Source organism: Rana temporaria, chromosome 3 (assembly GCF_905171775.1).
Source record: "Rana temporaria chromosome 3, aRanTem1.1, whole genome shotgun sequence".
Lineage (NCBI taxonomy): Eukaryota > Metazoa > Chordata > Amphibia > Anura > Ranidae > Rana > Rana temporaria.
Window position 1 is genome coordinate 368857283 of NC_053491.1, and position 22279 is coordinate 368879561.

Consider the following 22279-nt stretch of genomic DNA (forward strand, 5'->3'; position numbering starts at 1 on the left):
GGCAACTTCCTCAGTGGTATCACTCCAGCTAGGGACGAAATGCTGTGGGCCAGAACTTTTTTTTTATTATCACAAATGCATCTCCGAATTGTATTATTTCACCTGTGTGCGGATCTAAAAAAAAGTCCCTAATTTTGCAGCCTCTTTAGCCCCACCTAATGAACTGATGGGGCCCAGGGAATATGTATTAGAACACCTGGGACCCAGGGAAGAATAAATAACACTTAAAGCTGCTAGCCAGGCCCCCCTATTAGAGTGATGGTGCCCGGCCCCCTACAGGAGGCCCGGGAATACGCCCTATCGGCAGTCCTGTACATTCACATCAGTCTTTTCCCTCAAGGAGTTTACAATCTAAGGTCTCTAACTCACATTCATACATACATATACTAGGGCCACTTTAGACAGGAGCCAATTAACCTACCAGCATGTCCTTGAAGTGTGGGATTAAACCGGAATACCTGGAGGAAACCCATGTGGGCACAAGGGGAACATGCAAACTCCATGCAGGTAGTGCCGTGGTTGAGATTTGAACCGAAGACCCTAGTGCCCAATCATGTTACTGACCTGTAGCCAATTAACCTAATAAGTTGCAAAATGGTATTCCAGCCTTTCCTTGTTAGTGTAGCACCTATGTACTATATAGTACTGGTGCTATCTAAATTTATGTGTAGATCAGAGTGTAGTTAAACTCTGATCCTGATTGTTAGAGCAATTATGCGGTCTCTGCCTTAGCTTGGCTGTGCTGTGAGCCCATTCTGCTGTATTGGGGTGTTCTTCCAGCCCCGGTGCTGCAGGTGCCAGCAGTGGAGTCAAGGTTTGGGTGCTCTTTCCCAGCAGCCAATCACGGGGGTTTGTCCTCGCTGTGCATGCTGGGAGGGGTATTTATGGGGCAGACGCCATTAGTTCTGGGTCTTTCTGCGTCGAATGTGGCACCCACCTTTAGGGTGGCCACATCACGGCGCCCCGGCGCTATGGCCTACCCGGCCATGCAGTGTTCCTGGTTCCGGGACCATGCTGGCCCTGAGCATCTGAACCAGCGATGGGGATCCAGTGAGCGACTGGGTTCCCTCTTTTGAAGATCCCAAGCTGTGTGTTCGGTGGGTGAATTGGTCTGAGGAGCGCCATTGAGAGGCTGGCGGTCCAATAGGGCTTGGATGAAACCACCGGGGATCACAGGTATTCGGACACTGCGGGACTGATCACCTGTCGTTCGGTACCTGGGCGACAAGTTGAAGGAGATCCAGACGTAACTCAATTAAGGAGGCATATCTTCAGGAATTTAACCCAAAAGGGGACCTGTGGCAGAGGTATCTTCTGAGGCTCATTGCGAGGGGTCTGTGGCAGAGACTTTCTCCCAAGTTCAAGTTCACCAAGGAGGGTCTGTGGCAGAGACTTCATCCTATAATTGTCCGAGTGATACTCCGGCTGCCAAGTCAGTGAGAGAGTGTTACGTTTGGGAGCAGGACTGTTTCATATCATTACGCCTGAATCTGCAATTCCCCTACAGTATCTTCCTCAGCTTTACTTTCCTTACAAGTTTACTGTTTTTACCCGGCTGGGTAATAAAGAGCACCTGTCTGGACATTCCGTTTAACTTCTACTAGATGTACTACACATCAATTACCCCTAGGAATTTCGGAGGAGCCAAGAGGTAACACTCCGCCCAAAAATCCAGCAGCTCCTCCGGGGGTAGTGCTACATTAGTATCACTTACTTAGCCAGCTTTTTGATGCCCTGCCCCAATCTTTTTGGGATATGTTTCTAATATCAATTAAAAAAATACCCTTTTTTTTTCAAATGGTAAATTTTCTCAGAAAAATTCTCAAGAAACGTTATTACTACCAAAAGAAAAAACCCCCAATCAGAAGCATGAGTGGGGCTTTATTTCCCAATACCATGAACAGTATAAGGAAGTAGAAAACATCTTCCGGAAACACTGGAACATTCTAACCATGGACAAGATACTCAAACTAACATTACCAGAAACACCTACCTTCATTTATAGGAAGACTCCCTCTTTTGGAGATCAGGTGGTGAAGAAGGTACTTGACCAACCAAAACCACTACAGATGTTCTGGGACCAGAAGGGTTTCCATGCATGCCGCCGATGCAAAGCATGTCAACAGGTGTCTACCCACTTACGAGGTCTAACGAGTTTTACATCAACAGCTAATGGAAGACAGTTCCAGATTAATGAATGTATAACTTGTGCATCCACGCATGTCGTTTATGCTTTGGAGTGCCCATGTGGCCTCATGTACATAGGACGCACTAAACGCACCTTAGGAAAAAGGGTATCGGAACATATCTACAACATTAAGATCGGTTACGAGGATCACAGTGTGTCGTTACATTTTCTCAAAAAACATGATCAGGACCCCATAGGTTTAAAATTCTGGGGAGTGGAGAAAATTCAGCGTAAGTGGAGAGGGGCCAACATGGTGCGGGAAATTTCCAAGTCTGAAACGAAGTGGATATTTCTTACTGACACTTTGAGCCCAAAGGGGTTAAATATAGAACTAGACCTCAACTGCTTTATAAGTAATCATTAATCACTAAGCAGAAATAGAGCTCTAGCATCTAGGCATTTATTATGGATAATAACTTAAATTGTTTTTTTTTAAAAATATTTATCTTATTATGCTTTTTACTATATATCATTTTAAGACGCAGGCTATAATCCCCCATAACCTCAGCAAGAGAACTAACATGATAAAGGCAGATTAACAGCTAATACCAATCAGTATAGTAGCCCATAAAGAGATAAATATAAATAATGGGCTAGTACTGATAGTATTGCCACATCTAGCTACTAACATTATAAGTCCTTCTTTTATAGCAGCATTAGGATTTTATAGTTTTATAGTTTTATAGGATGCATTTTAACTTTTTTTAAATATTTTTTGGATTGCTATTAGAATGTATTTATACAGATATAGTTATATTTATTTATATGCATGCATGCTCTTTATGTTATAAGGATGTATTTTATTTTGCATAAGTAGTGGCGCAATAGCATATATTGCAGTTTCTTTTATTTATTACATATGAAAAAAGTCAGATAACCTAGGTGTCAGGATTCCTATCGGAAAAAGCATTGCTTTAGAGTACATTGACGGGCCATACAAGGTACCTAATAACATTAGCCTGCTGAGATCATACTCGTATTGGTAGTAGCAATGCACATCTGATGAGGAGTCAGACACCAACATTATGTTATGTGACCATAGGGGGCGCAGGGAGTCCATTGCAGTTAGATAATGGATGACCGTGCAGCGTGACCAAACAGCTGTGGACAGTTTATTTACTATGTCCTATCAGCTGTTGCAGCTGACACATGGAGCCCCCTTTCGATACATCGAGAGTATAGCTGACGTCATGCGGAGGGCGGACGAAGCGAAATACTCGGCGCTATAAATATAGTCGACTCACGATACGTGGCCACGCCCTCTGAAGACGTGACATCCAATCACGAAACGCGTCAGGGCGTGTCCACGTGATACGACTGTCCAATCAGGCGAGCGTTTTCCCGGGACTCACGGCGTCAGGAGGAGGAATCCCCAGGCAGCATCAGAGAGTGAGAGCCAGCAAGCATTTAGATTGTGACACAAGCGCCATATTTGAAAGTTTTAAATGTAAGCACAACATTGAAGAGTTCTTCACCTTTTGGTAATAAACAGTTATACACTATGTGGAGTCTCTTTATGTCATTTCATGATTGCATCCATCTGAGCACTACCTGAACCCACCAGACGGCAGCAGAAGGAAGGGGAGAGATCCAGCTGAACCATCATACACTCCAGTCATAGAGCCAGCATTCCATGCCTGTTTTGACATCCATCTGGTGAGTGAGGTTTTAAGGGGGATCCCTATGTGTCAATGCATGCAACAGCACAGCCATAACAGCATTATCTTTGAAAGATTTAGCCTGGTTTTTGGATTTAGGACTGTCAAGAGTTGCTGCAAGTTCTAGAGCTGCAGAGTGAAATTAACTAACATGTTTTAAAGGACTATAGACGCAATTCTATTCTATTTTAATTCATCTTGCATCTTGTTTTTGTTACGATTAATTTAATTTTAATAAGGACTATTGAGAGGGTTTTAACCCTTAGAGGTTTTGATTTTATTTTTGAAGTGCATTGTAGTGGTGGTTCATACAAGTGTCACTCCAATAGAAACCAATATTGAGCAGGATGTGGTAACACATTTATATTCTAGCACGTTTAGCTTGAATCAAGCGCTGTTAATGTTTATACTTTTAATGTAATAGATCATTGAAAACATAGGCATATTTTAATAAGGTAAATTTTCTCAATTTAAATATTTGATTGTTTTCTATTTTCTATTGTGAACTAAATATGGGTTTGTAAGATACAAATCATTGCATTCTGTTTTTATGTAGATTTTGTCCCATTTTTTTTTTTTTGCAATTGGGGTTGTATATCTGGAGAGCTGTTAAGTGTTCTTCTGTAACTTATATCGCCATACTGTTTCCAATGTGGACACAGAACATTATATAACAGCAGTTACTTGTGCTTGAGTCACAGTGACACAGCTGAATCGACAATCATCATTATCTGGTTCATTTTGCATTGCTGCGCTTTAGTCTGGGATAAACATTTTTTTTATTAGGACTAAAATTATTTCTGTATTTGTTATCAAAAGACCTTAGCAGGATGTGCTATGCTGAGATATGGGAACAAATATTTCACATTCGGCTGATAAGATGACCTTATAGGGTCAGCAGGTTTGCAGTATCGATACATTTATGGATTTGTTATATAAGGGTCCAACGAGTCATTTATATTTGTAATGTTTATTATGGGCCATATTTGATTAGGAACCTTTCGATAAATACCAATTATCCAGCCATAAATGATCATAAAACTTTCTGATAAGTTGTGTTTGTAATCAAAGAATTGGCCGCAGTCCAGCGACCGCCTCTGGCTGCCTGTATATTAACCCCAAGCCATTCTGGGTGCTGTTGCATCTCATCAGAGCATCCCACAACAAGCCACAGCTCCAGTCCGCCACCATGTCCACTCACAGCGACCTTATCCACATCTTCAAAGGAATCCCCTTCACTACACGATCCTCAGCCGAGCTCCTGAAATGTCTGGGCTCATTCCAGGCCCACGAGGATGACCTCCTTCTCGTCTCCTATCCCAAATCCGGTACACCATGCTGTTCTCAAACTTTTTTTTTTACTATTTGAAAAACATTTGTAATTTATTTAGAAATATTTGGAAACATGTCTGCATAATGTTCCTGATGTGGTAGCGATCAGTGCCATCTGTTTTGTGAAATTTCACAGAAACCGGTTATAACTAAGCTGAACTGATTTATTTAATTTGTTTTAAAATATACTGTATATTTTTAGCAGAACCATAAAATGACTTTTTTTTATAATATTTTTTTTTAAGTTTCTCTTAAACTCCCAGAAAAAGATGTAGATGTAGTAGGAGAGGGATAAAGCTGTGATGGGTCCTAATGGTGAGGTTTCCCCTCAGTTCCTGTGCTGGTGACACCCAGAACATTGTTGTGAGGCCTGTTTCCCCCCCCCCCCCCCCCCTCAGGATATAATGTACATTTTTAACAGAACCATAAAATAGTTTATGTTTTTTTAAAGTTAAAGAGAGACTCCAACTTTTTTTTTTTTTTAGCTGTAGTGGTAGAGGGGGAAAGATATGATAGGTCCTAAATGTGAGGTTTCCCCTCAGTTCCTGTTCTGGCAGGGGAGGGCTGGCAGCCTTAGGCCTGGGGGGCAAGTGGCCCATAGAGCGTGGAAAAGTGAAGGATCAAGGAAAACAGTCTAAGATTTTTCATGAGCATCAGAGTCCGCACAGAGGCCCCCCTTGCATCAGAGTCCGCACAGAGGCCCCCCCTTGCATCAGAGTCCGCACGTCTGTGCAGAGAGACAAGGGGATGTCAGCGCTGGTGTGTGCTAAGGCTGAGCTATGTGTGAGACGAGTGTCAGCTCTGCAGCCATCTACCTCGGAGCTGACACAGGCACGGTTGCGCAGTGGGAGGTGAGCAGAGGCTGTGACCTGTGTTAACAGAGCTCCAGCAGGCATATTCCTGCTCTGCAAAAACAGCATTTGGTAGTGGCGGTCGGTGGCTGTGCATAGTGTTACCAGCCCGTGGGGAGATTTACACCCTGCCCCCCCTGCCAGCCCTCCCCTGTGTTCTGGTGACACCCAATAGATTGCTTTGAGAACCTTTTCCTCTCTCAGGATTCTATATTGACAAATACTGAGAAGGGACAATTGGGGTAAGAGAAGGTTAGCTTACAGCAATGGGTGTCACCTAGGGTTGCCACACCATCCCTTTAAGGCCAGTTCACACCAGACGCAGTTCCGTTCAGTTCCATGTGCATTTTTTCCTGCACAAAATGCATGCAGAGTGTTTTCCATGTATCCCAATGGCTCTAGTTCACACCATGCAGTCAGTTTCCAGTCAGTTTCTGCACCGTAAACTAGAGCCATTGGAATACATGGAAAACAATGTGCATGCGTTTTTAGTGCAGAAAAAATGCACACAGAACTGCATCTGGTGTGAACTTGCCCTAAAGCCAGGACACACATTAATTACACAGGTTCTGTGGCTGATTAAGGTGGTAATTAAACTCACTTGGTGCCTTATCTGCATTAAATCAGCCTCAGAACCTGTGTAATTCATGTGTCCTGGATTATGATGTGGCAACCCTAGTGTCAGCGTGAGAGGAAATGCAAGAAAATCAGAGGTTCAGACTCCATCTAAAAAACAACAAACTGTTCTGGCCAGAGTTCTGCATTTCAGACCATACCAAATATATATTGGTATGGTTCAAATGGTACTTGAAAAAAACAAACACAATTTGGTTTTATTAAATACAAAATCACCTTCAATGTGTTATCTATAAGAGTCATGGAATTGTATAAGATAAGAGCTTCAGCACCTCCAGCTGTACTGTAAACTCTTCCGATCCTCCTGATCTGTATTCCAGCTCGGAAAGAGTTGAACATTTTTCATAATGGCCAGGGGAAATGCATTTTCCAAAGGTTGTGGGGTTTCCTTCAAACTGGTACTACTTTACACTAATTGATATAAAATCTGGTGCAGCCGTGCATGGTAGCCAATTAGCTTCTAACTTAAGCTTGTTCGATCAAGCTTTAAAAAAAAAAAAAATGGAAGTTGATTGATTTCTACGCACAGCTGCACCAGATTTTGCACAGTTTTTATAAATCAACCCTACAGTAGGTGATACTTATTTTAACTATTGGTCACCTAGGTACTCACTGGCTTGCTGAGATCATGAAGCACCTCTACAATTCAAAGGTCACCCTCACCTCGCCCATCGAATTCGGGGACATTTCCAAACTGGAAGAACTAAACAACATCACCACCAAGAGGATAATCCCAACACACCTTGGCTACAACATGCTGCCCCAAGACTTCAAGACCAAGAAGTGCAAGGTGAGACATGCAGGGTATTATATGTAGATGCACATAAGTTCGGCAGCGGCTCCACCGCAGTGAAAGCTTTAGGCTGGGTTCATACCTGATGCAAATTGTATACGGGTTTCTCAGATCCAATTCGCATGATAGGAGACTGTGACCGGATCTCAATGGAGTCGGTTCACACTTCTCCGGGGCGGTCACGGAGCGCTTTGCACAGGGGTCCTGTGCGTTTTTGGCTCCGTTTTTAGGTCCAAATTTGCGCCTGATTAGTCCCTGAAACGGAAAACAGTGACGCATGCACTGGACCCCTGCTGTGAGCTTTGTCCGCACACAGTGTGAACCCAACCTTAATGTCTAGTTGCTTATATAGAGGCAAAGATTTCTGAAGATGAAAATTTCAGAGGAGTTTGAAAACATCCACTATGTCATTGATGGGTAACACGCCTCAAAATCTTATTTGTATCCTCATATCTTTAAAGCCTAAGTTCAGGTAAAACTTGGGTTATAAAAAATTAGCACAAGGGACAGTACTTATATTTAATCCAAAGTGTTTGTGCTGATGCCAGCTATCATAGCTGAAATCTTCTAGCCCATACCCTCTATACCCTGCAGCCGTAATCTTATCCGCCTGTTCACAATCTTCTATGAAATGTACACCAAGCTGCACGTGAACAGCTCAGTATACATCCTAGACAAAGTGCCAGTGTGTCAGTATGAATGACCACCTTGCCTATGCGTGGGGGTCATGTCATCTCTTCTGGCCAATCAAGAACCAGGAAGGAAGTTATACAGAGAGACATCTACATACAGAAGATGATGCATGTGGAGACCTGTCCATAGGACCTTACAATCTAATCTGGTGACACCAGAGAGGTCCATCCTCCTAAGATGTTTAGTATTAGCTGACACCAAAAATAGAACAACTGCACAATTATTTTGTTGAGTTTCTGTTAAAGAATTACAAATATCTAGAAGTAAATTTGTTTTAAAAGCCCCTGACAATTTTCAAAATTTTAGTGAATGTTCTAGTGACCGCTGTACCACTAAGGCTCCTTTCACACTTCTACGATTTGGGATCCAACATTTGAAACTTAAAGCGGAGGTTCACACAAATAGTGAACCTCCGCTTTTCGGAACCCTCCCCCCTCCGGTGTCACATTTGGCACCTTTCAGGGGAGAGGGGAGTTCAGATACCTGTATAATACAAGTATTTGCACCCACTTCCGGGAATAGTCGCGGGAGTCATGCCCCTTCGCGTCACCCCCCCCCCCTCCTGTCTTCTGGGAAACACACTGGTTCCAGGAGACAGCGGGGACCAGTGAGGGTGCGGCTCGTGCATTTGCAGTAGGAAAGCGGGCAGTGAAGCCGCAACGCTTCACTTCCTGATTCCCTCACTGAGGATGGCAGCGGGGGCAGCCGAGAGACGAGCGATTGCTCTGCCTTGGCTGTCGACATCACAAACACGCTGGACAGGCAAGTGTCCATTTTTTAAAAGTCAGCAGCTGCAGTATTTGTAGCTGCTGGCTTTAAAAAAAAAAAGGGTGGACCTCCGCTTTAATGGATGTCTATGAGAGCCGTTTCTACTGATACTACTGAAGTCGCTGCTACTTCAGAAAAGGTTCCTGCACTACTTTGGTCCGACTTTTGATGCAACTTTGGCCCAGAGAATGTAAAGTCAGATCAAAGTCGCAATGTAAAGACGCGATGCAAGTCGTGTGACTTTGTCATCTCACACGTGTGAATGGAGACTTGGATGTCACTATATATATATATATATATATATATATATATATATATATATATATATATATATATATATATATATATATATATATATGCTAAGGATTAATTAGGTCGTATATTGGTGTTATTATGTAAATGTCCCTGATAATAAGACTGTAACTTCACATTCCAGGCCATCTACATCATCCGTAACCCCAAAGACACAGCCGTCTCCTTATTCCATTACTACAGAGACAACCCCAACCTACCCACTATTGACATGTGGAGCACCTACTTCGATATGTTCCTGAATGGACAAGGTGACCGAAAATTGCTATTTCTGTTCTAGCTTCAGAGATTATATAGATATATTATATATCAGTAGATAAGCCGACCTAAGCCGACCTAACTCAGAATCTACGCCGACTTATGTTTAAGCGTATGCTCAAACAGAGATACGCTTAAACATATCTAAGATATGACGGCTTGCGCCGTCCTATCTTAGATTGCAATATTTTGGATGGCCGCTAGGTGGCGCTTCCATTGCGGTCGGCGTAGAATATGTAAATGAGGAGATACGCCGATTCACAGACGTACGCCCGGTCGACGCAGTACTTTTACGCCATTTACGTAAGAGATAGGCTGCGTAAAGTTAGAGCTAGGCCCTAGTGGAATAGTAATGTCAAGTATGGCCGCCGTTCCCGTGTCGAAATTTGAATTTTGTACGTCGTTTGCGTAAGTCGTCCGTGAATCGGGATTTACGCCGTTTACGTCCACGTCAAAATCGATAGGCCCGTGCGGCGTACTTGGCCGCAATGCACACTGGGAACTGTAGGCGCATGCGCAGTTAAAAAAAAAAACGTAAGGTCAAGCCTTATTAGCATTAAACACGCCCCCCTTCCACACATTTGAATTTGGCGCCCTTACGCCCGCCCGCTTTAGGCTACGCCGCTGTAACATAGCAGGCAAGTACATTGTGAATCATGTACTTGCCTAGCTAACTTACGGCGGCGTAGCCTAAACACGCTAAGCTACGCCGCCGTAACTTTGCTCCATTGTACCTGAATCTACCTATTTGATTCTTAAGTAAATCGGCACCCTTATGTGTGATAAACACAATGATGTTTTTGGGGGTGCAGTGAGGTGAGACCAGCATTTCTCTTGGTCACAGCTGTTTTTTGCGGGGTAAAACTGGGGGCTGCATTGGGCACAGTATCAGTCTGCTACCCTCAATATTTAGAGGGTGGAGCTAATAATATTATTATACAGGATTTATAGAGCGCCAACAGTTAACGCAGCGCTTTACAATAAAAGGGCGACAGTACAATACAGAAGGAATAGGAGGGCCCTGCTCAGAAGCAATATCAAGGGCTCCATGACTTTAGAGGCAGCCATGGGTAAAGATGCAGCTCCACCCCTATTAATTAGAATAACAGGGGCTCTGTGACTTCCCGTCTGGGAATTCCACCCACTGGCGTTACGGTGCGGTTATAAATCAGATTTAAATTGCCTATCGGCATCTCTGATTTCCCCTGTAATTTTATGATTCTGAAAGTGGAGCACTATAAAGATAACAGCTGGTACTTAATGCTCCTAGGACAGCAGTGTTCCCGGTTTTATATAAGATTTGGGTGCTGAGCGACTGTCTAAAGGACACTGATAGTAACGTGGTCCTGACTTTGACCGTCGTTGCGCCTCATTTCCGCAGAGTCTCCTGTTAATAAAACGATTGATGTTATGTAATGGTCGGAATGCAGGTGAGGATACGTCAGATACTGATAATCTGCCTATCTAGATGGCGGAGGTAATAATCCGTATTGGAGAGTTAATATTCAGTATTGAATGGTAATAAAAAGTATCAGTATTAGAGAGGTAAAAATTTAATTTGGGAGCGGTAATAATCAATATTGGGGAGGTAATCATTTGGTATTTTAGTGTAAGGCCCCATACACACGATAGAATCCATCCGCTGAAAAATCCCAGCGAATGGGTTTCAGCGGATAGATCCTATGGTGTGTACACTCCAGCGGATCTGTTTCCGCGGATATTTATCCCCTGGGATGGATTCCAGCAGATCGAATATTTGCTGACATGCTAAACAAATCTATCCGCTGGAATCCATCCCAACGGATGTATCCGCTGGTCTGTATAGACTCACCGGATCCATCCTTCCGAAGGGATCCCCTGCATGCGTCGTAATGATTCGACGCATGCGTGGAATTCCTTATATGACAGCGTCGCACTCGTCGCCGCGTCATAATCGCGGCGACGACACGTCATCGCCAGAGGATTTTGGCGCGGATTTCAATGCGATGGTGAGTACACTCCATCGCATTGAAATCCGCACAAATCCTCGAGAGGATTTATCCGCGGAAACGGTCCGCTGGACCGTATTCGCGGATAAATCCTCTCGTGTGTATGGAGCCTAATACTCAACATTTGAGAGATGATATTGGAGAGGTAATAATTGGTACTGGAAGGTATTGATCAGTATTGGTGGGTAATAATCAATATGGGAGAAAAATAATAATTAGAATTGGAGGGTACTAAACAGTATTGGAGGCTAATAATCAAGACCAGCAGTCACAGAGAAAAATTTACCACATAAACTGGGTACAGACATACTTGAATTCATTCGGTTCAGCAAGAATCGGACCATTTTTGATGTGTGTATGTGGCCTTCCCTGTTTAGACAAATGTCGATCATTAGATCAACTTCCATCGAAGAAAGACACTGGAAAAAGTACTCCGATCTGCACCTGCAGCCACTGCTTAATGTATTCTGACAGCGGTGACCCACTATTCCTCAATCCACATCACTAGTGTGGATGAGGAAATTTGTTTGTTATTTTTATGATTCAGCCTGACGATTGAACAATAAAATCTAACTGTGTATACTCAGCCAATAACCTTGAATGACTTTTAGAAAAGTGTGCTCTCTCCTGCACATAGCTGCACATGTTCATAAGTAAAAATTAAAAACGAATGCGCAAACCAAAATGTGTGCCAAACGTCAAGGAGGGCAGCCAACATTAAAAGAGTGTCCCCACAAAACAGAATATTATTATATTTAATTATTATACATGTTCACAAGTGTATCTGAATCTAGTAAGAAAATGTATTATATTTCAGCTTGCAGTCATTAGGTGTGGGAAAGCTGTCCACAAGGTTTAGGAGTGTGTCTATGGGAATATTTGACCATTCTTCCAGAAGCGCATTTGTGAGGTCAGGCACAAGAAGGCCTGGCTCACAGTCTCTGCTCTAATTTATCCCAAAGGTGTTCTATCAGGTTGAAGTCAGGACTCTGTGCAGGCCAGTCAAGTTCCTCCACCCCAAACTCGCTCATCCATGTCTTTATGGACCTTCCTTTGTACACTGGTCCAAATCATTTGGTGGAAGGGGGGATTATGGTGTGGGGTTGTTTTTTAGGGGGTTGGGCTTGGCCCCTTAGATCCAGTGAAAGGAACTCCTAAGGTATCAGCATACCAAGACATTTTGGACAATTTCATGCTCCCAACTTTGTGGGAACAGTTTGGGGATGGCCTCTTCGTGTTCCAACATGACTGCGCACCAGTGCAAAAAGCAAGGTCCATAAAGACATGGATGACCAAGTTTGGGGTGGAGGAACTTGACTGGCCTGCACAGAAATAAAAATAAGCTGCGCTGTTGAATGATGGTGAAATATAAACCGTTGAAAAAGTGTAAATAGTGAAAAGCTGAAAAACACTCTAATGCCGCGTACACAAGATCGGAAATTCCGACAACAAAAGTCCAATGTGAGCGCTTGAATGGAAATTCCGACCGTGTGTATGATCCATCTGACTTTGGCTGTCGGAATTTCCACCAGCAAAAGATTGAGACCTGGTTCTCAAATTTTCAGACGAAAAAAATTCTTATCGGAAAATCCGATCGTCTGCAGCTATTCCGACGCGCAAAATTCCAACGCATGCTCGGAAACAATTCAACGCATGCTCGGAAGCATTGAACTTTTCTTGGCTCGTCGTAGTGTTCTTGACATTTGGAATTTCAGACAACATTTGTGTGACCGTGTGTATGAAACACAAGTTTGAGCAAACAATCCGTCGGAAAAAAATCCACGGTTTTGTTGTCGGAATGTCCGATCGGCATTAGAGTGTTTTTCAGGTTTTCGCAATTTATTTACACGTTTTCAATGGTTTATATGTCACGAATTTAACCATTATCCTTCAACAGCGCAGCTTATTTTTATTCTGAGTAGCTTCAGTGCCCAACACTCTAACTTCGTGCCAACTACATTCTTCTGATGACAGTGTACAGTAGAAGGAGCTCCTATTGCATCATGGTAGCTTTTTTTTTTTTTTTTTTTTGACATGCTGAGGCAGGAGGGGACACAGTAGTGGGGTGGATTCAGGTAGGGGCGCGCACTACTACGGAGGCGCAGCGTACCGTTTTTACGCTACATCTCCGTAAATTACTTGAGCTACGCTTCATTCACGAAGCATTTGCTCCGTAATTTGCGGGGGCGTTGCGTAAAAGTGGCCGGCGTAAGCGTGCGTAATGATCCCGTAGGGGGCGTGGATCATTTAAATTAGGCGCGTTCCCGCACCGAACGTAGTGCGCATGCTCCGTCGGGAAACTTTCCCGACGTGCATTGCGGTAAATGACGTGCTTCGACGTCCAGCGCCATTCACGATCCACTTGCGCAAACGACGCAAATTTTGAAAAACGCGACGCGGGAACGACGTCCATACTTGGCATTGGCTGCGCCTCCTAATAGCAGGAGCAGCCTTACGACGGAAGCGCCGTACGCAAACAACGTAAAACTCGAACGCCGGTACGTTTGTGAATCGGCGTGAGTATGCAATTTGCTTACTCTACGCTGACCACTACGGGAACGCCACCTAGCAGCCAGCGTCAGAATGCAGCCTAAGATACGACGGGATAAGAGCCTTATGCCAGTCATATCTTAGGCTACAGTCGGCGTATCGAGCTTTCTGAATACAGAAAGTCGATACGCCGGCGCTACTTAGCAATTACGCTGCGTATCTATGGATACGCAGGCGTAATTGCTACTTGAATCTACCCCAGTAAGTAAAACTCTCACTTGTACAAAAGTGCAATAAACTGTAAATGCTTCTGGAATTTTTTTTTCTAAAGTGTGTGTGTGTTGTCCAATCTTGGAGGCCTAATGGTGCTGTCTAGGATCATTCGCTTGACAATCAATACTCTAGACATGTGCACTGCCAAAAAATTTGTTTGTTTTCGTTCAATTTTTCGGATCATTCGTGATGATTGCAATTCGTAAATTCAAAAATAAAGAAAATCCAAAAATTCTAAAGAAATAACGAACTATTAAATTATAGGTATTGTAATTTCCTTTCAAATGTGGCTGTTAGTGAACGTAACGAATACAAGTTTATCCAAAGTTACGAATGCCGCATCTAAACAAATGGAACTTAATAATAAGAACAAAAAGTTTTTATTATTATTGTTATGTCTTATTATTAATTTGTTGCCTTCCATGCGTTTAGATCTGGCATTCGTTATTTCAAATAATTCATAACTTTGGATAAATTCATATTCGTTACGTTCACTAACAGCCAAATTTGAAAGGAAATTCCAATACCTATAATTTATTAGTTAGTGTTAGTTATTATAATTATTATATAGGATTGTTATTTTAGATTTTCAAATTTTGGGAATATTAAACAACAATTTATTAAATGGGTTTTCGTTAATTCAGATATTTACGAATTGACACATTTTTCAAAATTCGTTAAACTAACTCGGAATGAAACTCATTTCACATGTCTACAATACTCCCCCCTCTGCTATTCTTACCAAGGCTGGTTGGTTGGCCTGTCTGGTTGCAGCATGTCCACAAGCAGATTGTCACTGGTGACGATGAGCTCTTAGTACAATAAGATGATCTGCTATAAAATGAATCTACGGTTGCCCTCATCTTTCCCTCCACGTGTAACTGATCTTCCTGTGTGTGTCACAGTTGTATACGGATCCTGGTTCGACCACATCCTGAGCTGGGAAGAGCACCAGAATGAGATGGGGACTCTCTTCCTCTACTATGAATCCATGAAAAAGGTTTGTCCACTTCTCTCTTGATTAGTAGATATGTATCAATATTCTACAACATATTATATCTGTGTGATTGGCACTGCCTGATTGGATGATTTTTCAAACTGGATACAACTTTGTCTGTATCCAGTAAGACAAAACGCAAATTGTATTTTTAACAATATCATTCAGAGTGACTGCTATTAAACAGTCAGAAGTCAGTGCATTCACACCTAGGCGACAAAACGCCTGAAGCACGACGCTACAATACGCTGGAGGAGAGAAATAACATGATTGTCTATGGAGATGGTTCACATCTCCACGCCGAACGCCTGAAGCTCAAACAAGTCCCGGACCCTTTTTTGTCACGGCATATTGGGCGGCTTCGACGTTCTCCATACCCGACAATGACCTATACAAAACCGCGGTTAAAAATGCAGCGTTTTGTCGCGGTAAAAAACGCCGCAACTCGCCTACGCCTTGGTGTGAATGCAGCCTAAGAGACAGTTCACACAGGGGCGACTCGTCAGGCGACTAATGCCACGTACACACGCTCAGTTCATCCGATGAAAACGGACCGATGGATTTTTTCATCAGATATCCGATGAAGCTGCCTACACACCATCAGTTAAAAATCCGATTGCGTCCAACGCGGTGACGTAAAACACGACATGCAGAGAAAAATTAAGTTCAATGCTACCGAGCATGCGTCTACTTGATTCTGAGCCGGCATGGATTGTTGACCGATGGATTTCCCCACAGACGATCGTTTTTTTTTTTTTTTTTTTTTATCGTTTTTTTAACCATCAGAAAATTTTAAAACAGGTTCTTTTTTTTTTTTCCACCGATGGGGGGGAAAAAAAACATGGGGCCCACACACGATCGGTTCGTCCGATGACAACGGTCCATCGGACAGTTTTCATCAGACAAACCGATCGTGTGTACAGGGCATTAGCCGCCTGACAAGTCACGTTTCGCTCTGTACTATGGAACCGTTCTAATACTAGCGACTCAAGTTGCTCCGACTTAGAAAAAGGTTCCTGTATGACTTTGGGACGACTTAAGGGCGACTTGCATTGACTTCAATACAAAACTAATTTTGCAAGTCGCCTCTGAAGTTGCGTGCAGATCGTCTTGCCGAGTCGCTCGGCAAGTCGTGCTGCCCCAGTGTGAACTGGCTCTTACTGATGGCAGGCATATAAATGATTGCAAACAAGCACTAGCGCCTGTGTTACTCCACCCTTAACATGTTTTCTCCTTCCTCTCAGAATCCCTTTAAATCGGTGAGGGCAATCAGCTCTTATCTGGGAATAAACATTAATGACAATGAAATCCACGAAATCTGCAAGAAAACCTCATTTTCCGAGATGAAGAACAGTGCAGAGAACGAAATAAGTGACCCGAATCACACCGTCTGCTCTCTGACTTCTAACCGCAAAATGATCTTCCGGAAAGGTGGGTTTCTCTATTTATGTTCTGTGTATATCCCACATTTAGCTGCTGCTTTTGGATTGGTCTATTCGTTGTTATTTATTTTTCCCCTTTAAACATACTCACTTGGTGCAGCATTGGAGCTGGCTCTGTCCCCCACCAGCTCTAAGCCCAAGGACTGAGCGATCACATGACCACTGATTGCTCAGTTCTCAGTCTTCCTGGGGCAGAAATCAGTGGCTGTCCTTTTCCACTCTCTGCTCTGCCTTTCTAGTGCCCATTGGAGCTCTGGGCTGGGGAGGGAGCGGCTGGCTTAGGCTCTCAGCGGCACGCAAGTAAGAGCACCCCGTGACATGAAAGAAGCATGGCCAAAAAAGCTTTGGCCATACTTCTCTTTTAAATAGCTCAACAGGAAGTCACATCTGTTACTATTAATTTAGCAGCATCAATTAGTAGTATAAAGAGTTAAATAAAAATCAAATACAATTTTTTCTAAATGTCATTTAATATCAAAATGTGTACAAGTAAAACAAAGTGACAAATAATATAAAAATATATCTGATGGGGACCTCTAGTGGCCAAGTTCAATAGCTATAGTATCTATAATATTAAGTGCATGGAGGTGTAACTTAGAATACAGCAAAAAAAAAAAAGATAAATATATCTGCCTCGGGGCCAGCAGGCCCCGAGGCAGAAGAGGAGCTGTCGCATACCTTAGGCCAGAGTGGCCACGAGGTGAGAGAGCGAAAAGAATGGCTTCCGCCCCTTAAGTACCCTCTCCCAGCATGCCCAGCGGTAAAAACCTCCCACTAGGTAGCTTCTGGGAAAGAACACCCAATACACCTCGGCTTGTTGTACCTTCCATCACGAACCAGAAGTGACAGCTACACCTGCTGGTGACCATGGGAAATACACCAACTCAGCCAAAGCTGGAGCAGAGGCCAATTTAGCCATAAACTGTAGCCAATACAGTTCAGATATCCCACTAAATTTAGAAATTAGGGCTTGGTCAACAGGAGCAGGGCACTACACATATATGGCTAAAGTCACTAACTGGAACACAAGGCCTTTTTTTTTTTTTTTTTTTTTTTATTAACAGGTGGCGCTTTTCAGGTATTTACTTATGAACACTTGTGAAGTTACTGGCAGATTCACTTTAACTCTGTAGCTATGTTAATGTGGAACAAAAGTTCTAATGTAACTCACTGTGAGCAGGCAGGCTTTTTATTGCAGAAGAGACATGCAATGTCTCTTCTGCCACAAACTACACCTACCTGCCTGACCACAGTGATCCCTGGAATCGTGGTCAGCCCAATCCTGTGTAGCAGGATGACAAGCCCCAGTGCATGTGCAGGAGTGATGTCATCCCGCAGAGGCACAGAAACCAGCACACAGGAGAAGATGCCAGCGCTGGAAAGACTGTTGGAAAGGTGAGTATCTCTGCCTTTATTTCTGCTTTAAAGTAGTTGTAAACCCATATAAAAAAAAAAACTGCAAGACAAAGCCATAATGAGCTAGTATGCATCGCTCCTCAGATCAAAGCTGTTGCAGCGTTCCCCTGTACACTGCTTTGACTGGCAACATGTCTCTCAGAGTTATTTCTGGGTTTGTGAGCTCCGGCGCTGTGATTGGCCGGAGACACAATGATGGCACAGGCCCTTTAGAAATGGCACGATCGAGCCGGTTTTTAACTTGGTGCTCATGCGCCAATGACGTTGGCGCAAGCCTATATGGTAAATTATCTCCTAAACTGTGCAGGTTTATCAGATATTTACAGTACCTACAGGTAAACTGTATTATATGCTTAGCTGTAGGTACAAGCGGTGTAACAGAGTTTACAATCATTTAAGTCTAGTGATTGAATAAAAAATGATGAGCGCAAAACTAAAAATCTAAAAGTGAATATAAAGACAGTCCATAGGGGACTGATAACAATCAATAAAGATATGCAGTGAATTCAAAATTGGTGAAATAACCCAAGACTGATAATAAATCCAAAAATAAAAGTCCAAATATATAAATCAAAGTTTGGATAAATCAATCTGGTGTGCCAGTGATAAACAAAACTTCTGCACTTCAGGCATCAATGTGGACAATCTTGATAACTCTTTGCTTAGCCTGGGCTCACAGAGCGCTTACCTCCAGACACTAGGTCATGCGTATCAACGAAATCCTCCCAAAACTGGAACAGAATCCAAACAGTGGGTAACTCGTGTTGCACGGAATCTTCCCAGTGCTGAGATAGAGTCGAGGGGCGTTCTCTGTATCCAATACCAGTATCGGTCCAGGCGCAGCAAAGTCGACTCCACAGGATAGCCACAAGGTGTATCAAGAGCAAATGTAGAAATAAAAAGCTCTCATGGTGAAGTATGCAAGTGCTTTATGTATAAATGTCTTTATATTCACTTTTAGATTTTTAGTTTTGCGCTCATCATTTTTTATTCAGACCTTTATTTGTTGTTAGCACATTTTAGATTTGAGCAGCATTTTGTTTTTCACTGGTCACTTTTAATTTTCACTGTTGGCTAGCGCTTTAGTCACCCACTTGATAAGTCTAGTGATTTTTGTAAACATGTACGCATCTCCATGTACATTAAAAATGGGTGTGAACAATGGAAATCGTGGCGAGACCATCTCACCCCTTAAGTTTGAAATGGAAGAAAGGCTCAATAGACTCCACCTGTAACTGAAATATGATATTTAGTTGGCACAACCTTTTATTTTGTGTAACCCCTGATTTCTCTCCTGTCACAGGCACTGTCGGGGACTGGAAACAGTATTTCTCCACCAAGCAGAACAGACTGTTTGAGGAGCTCTACAACACCAAGATGAATACCAGCTGTCTTGCCAAACGCATCCACTACGAGAACTGAGTCCATCCGTCAGTTCAGACTTTATTGTTACTGAGAGACTTCCTCCATACCAGACAGACTGGCACAGGAAAGGTCAAAAACAAGGCAGATGCATGGACAATTAAAGGATTCCTCCACCCTGTAGTGGGACTCTGCAGAGTTTACCAGTTAACAATGGCGGCCACAGCCCTAAGATGTAACAGCCGGGTGACCAAATGACACGTCTAAGCTTGAGTGGCCACCTAGCATAAACCTCAGGGGCATCTTTATAAACATGGACAGCTGTCTCGCCACTTCAGTTCTGATGGAACATTTTACCTATGTTCCCTAAATATGTGAAAACATGAAAAAGGAAATCTTAACATCAAAAAGCTGTCCAAAAATAGCTGAAAAATAAAATGTAAAGGAGAGATAATTGTCAGCTTGCAAAAAGATCCTGACACTTATCCACTGATATTACTGAATAACAGCTGGTTTAGGATGCGGAAAATTGGCAGACAGAATCTATACATAAATTGGCAAAATCTGTCCTTGTGTAGATCTCTCTGGGTTATTTTTATTGCTGTTGTAAAAAGGTTTCACATTGATGAATCTGGCAGAATATAGACAGGTTTTTATAAACAGGCCAAGTGGTGGATTTACTGCATTCTCCAGTGGATCCACAAGGTGGCACTATATGTCTGCCCAGAAGCGAGTCATCCATGCCCTCTAGATTTAAATCCATAAATGCCATTTAACACTGTTTTAAAACTTCTATAATTTCCCTTCTGGAATATTCTCAGGAACTATGAAATATTTTACACTGAAGATGTTAAGAAAAATTATATTTTTATATTTATAGAGTACAAAGGGAGCATTTTTAGTAACGCTTTGCTAAATCTCTGTTGAATTTGGCAACCAGAAACAGGTTCCTATAATGCAAAGTGCCATACGACCTCTGTATGCTTTGGAGGTAACAGATGTCACATGCTTGTCTTCTATCCTCCGACGCAGGTCACATGATCTCTGCTAAGGAGGCTCAGACAGATAGGAAAGAGACAGCCAATCAGCAGCTCTGCTTAAATGACTGTCATGCACTTCTTCAGCGACCACATGACCAATGACGTGGCATCCATCACATGACCATAACCAGAAGAGAAATGAGACTTCTTCAGAAAGCATGACTTCTCTAAGGCTGCATTCACACCTTCATGCGTGTTTCTGGAAACTCGTGAAAAATGCGGAAAACAAGCCTCACACTTGCGCTGCTATTATTTATCGTCTAATATTAGCACTCCAACCATGGGTAGCAGTCTGGCATTTTGTTGCACATTTACTGTGCAACAAAACGTGCATCGCAAAATACGCTTGGCTCACTGCCCAAAAAGGTACATGAGCTAAGTGAATGGACTGTCCTATGATGTGTGATAAATGCACCAAAAAAAACGCAGTAAACGCATTGCACAGGTGTGAAAGCAGCCTTTCTGATGCCTTAGAAGGCAATTTCAATACCTCAAAATCATATAGTTTTTGGTGGACACGCGCTTTGCGCAGCTTTCAGCATGTGGTAAAACAAGCCCAGCTGTTTCCTCTATTTTTGATGTGCCTTTTTCAGTCTGTTAGAACAAACCCCTTTTGATTTTATATTTATCTGTTCAAAAAACACGTATTGGTCCTGCCAGAAATCTTTTGAGCTAAAAACTTCCTGTGATTCACTGTTCTCAGTTACATTGTTTCCTGTTAGTTCTGGACTAAAACACTTTCCCAATATGTCATGGGATGGGGGAGATGTTTTGTGGTTCCATCCAAGGGTGACAATGCTGCCCTGCTATAGACACAGTACAATGAGTGGGTATTGTCACCCTAGGACAGGAAGTGTGGTATTGGCAGAATCACCAGGTGAAAGTAAAGGGGGGGGGGATTACTAAAAAAAATAAAACCATTGTAGCCATCATATCTTAGTTGTGCATCATGTAACGTGGAGAAACTGCCAGAGGCATCTTCATTAAGCAATAAGAAAAAACATCATCTGTGTGAGATTTTCCCCAGAACAATGGAAGTTTAACACTTAATATTTGCTGTGAGTTGCTGAACCCTTTTATTTAATTTTTTTTTTTTTTTAAAGGGACGCTGTCATTGGCAATTACCCTGCCAACCAGCACCACAAGGTGGCAGTAGATTCCTATTGGTGGTGACTGATATTCTGCACTTTTCTGATTGAATCTGTCATGGTCATCCCACAAACCCTTTAGTTGCATTGTAAATAGGAAAGATTAAGATACGATTTATCTGAGTGACATTTCCCAGGGCCGCAGAACTGATCTTTTCATCGCCATCTGTTTATCTATGGAAGGATCCGCAGATGGGTGGAAGATTTGCTGGTGGCCTCAGGGGAGAAACTTGATTCTGTATTATTTGCTGTGTATTTTGTATCTTAGAAATTCATGTTTTTATTTCTTTCAATAAACTACTTTATGTTCTTACAGTATTACTTTGACTAGTCCATTATATAACAGACCTGAGGGAGGTGGAATCCTCCACTGCAAGAATGGGGGGGGGGGGGGTCATGAAGGTACAAGAAAATTTGTTTTAAGAATTAGAAAAAAGTTGTTTTAGCTTGAGATAGCGCTAAAAGCAATTAAACCTTTGTTGTATCCACTATGGTACTCCTGATGCTTCCTTTAAATTGTACACTATGTTACTCATCATGCATGCTTTACATTATCTACTGTTACTCCTCATACCTGCTTTAAATTAAGTACTGTTACCCTCCTACTTGCTTTACAACAGGGGTAGGCAAACTC

The 22279-nt window shown here is 42.6% G+C and overlaps 1 protein-coding gene across 1 annotated transcript; it reads left to right on the forward strand.

Moving 5' to 3' along the window:
* Window positions 1-4965: 4965 nt before the first annotated feature.
* LOC120932765 (sulfotransferase 6B1-like) lies at window positions 4966-21963 on the forward strand. Its single transcript, XM_040345431.1, has 6 exons — window positions 4966-5174; window positions 7271-7455; window positions 9356-9482; window positions 15146-15240; window positions 16482-16668; window positions 19399-21963. The coding sequence occupies exons 1-6, from the start codon at window positions 5036-5038 to the stop codon at window positions 19515-19517; spliced, it is 852 nt and encodes a 283-aa protein (XP_040201365.1). The 5' UTR covers window positions 4966-5035; the 3' UTR covers window positions 19518-21963.
* Window positions 21964-22279: the final 316 nt, after the last annotated feature.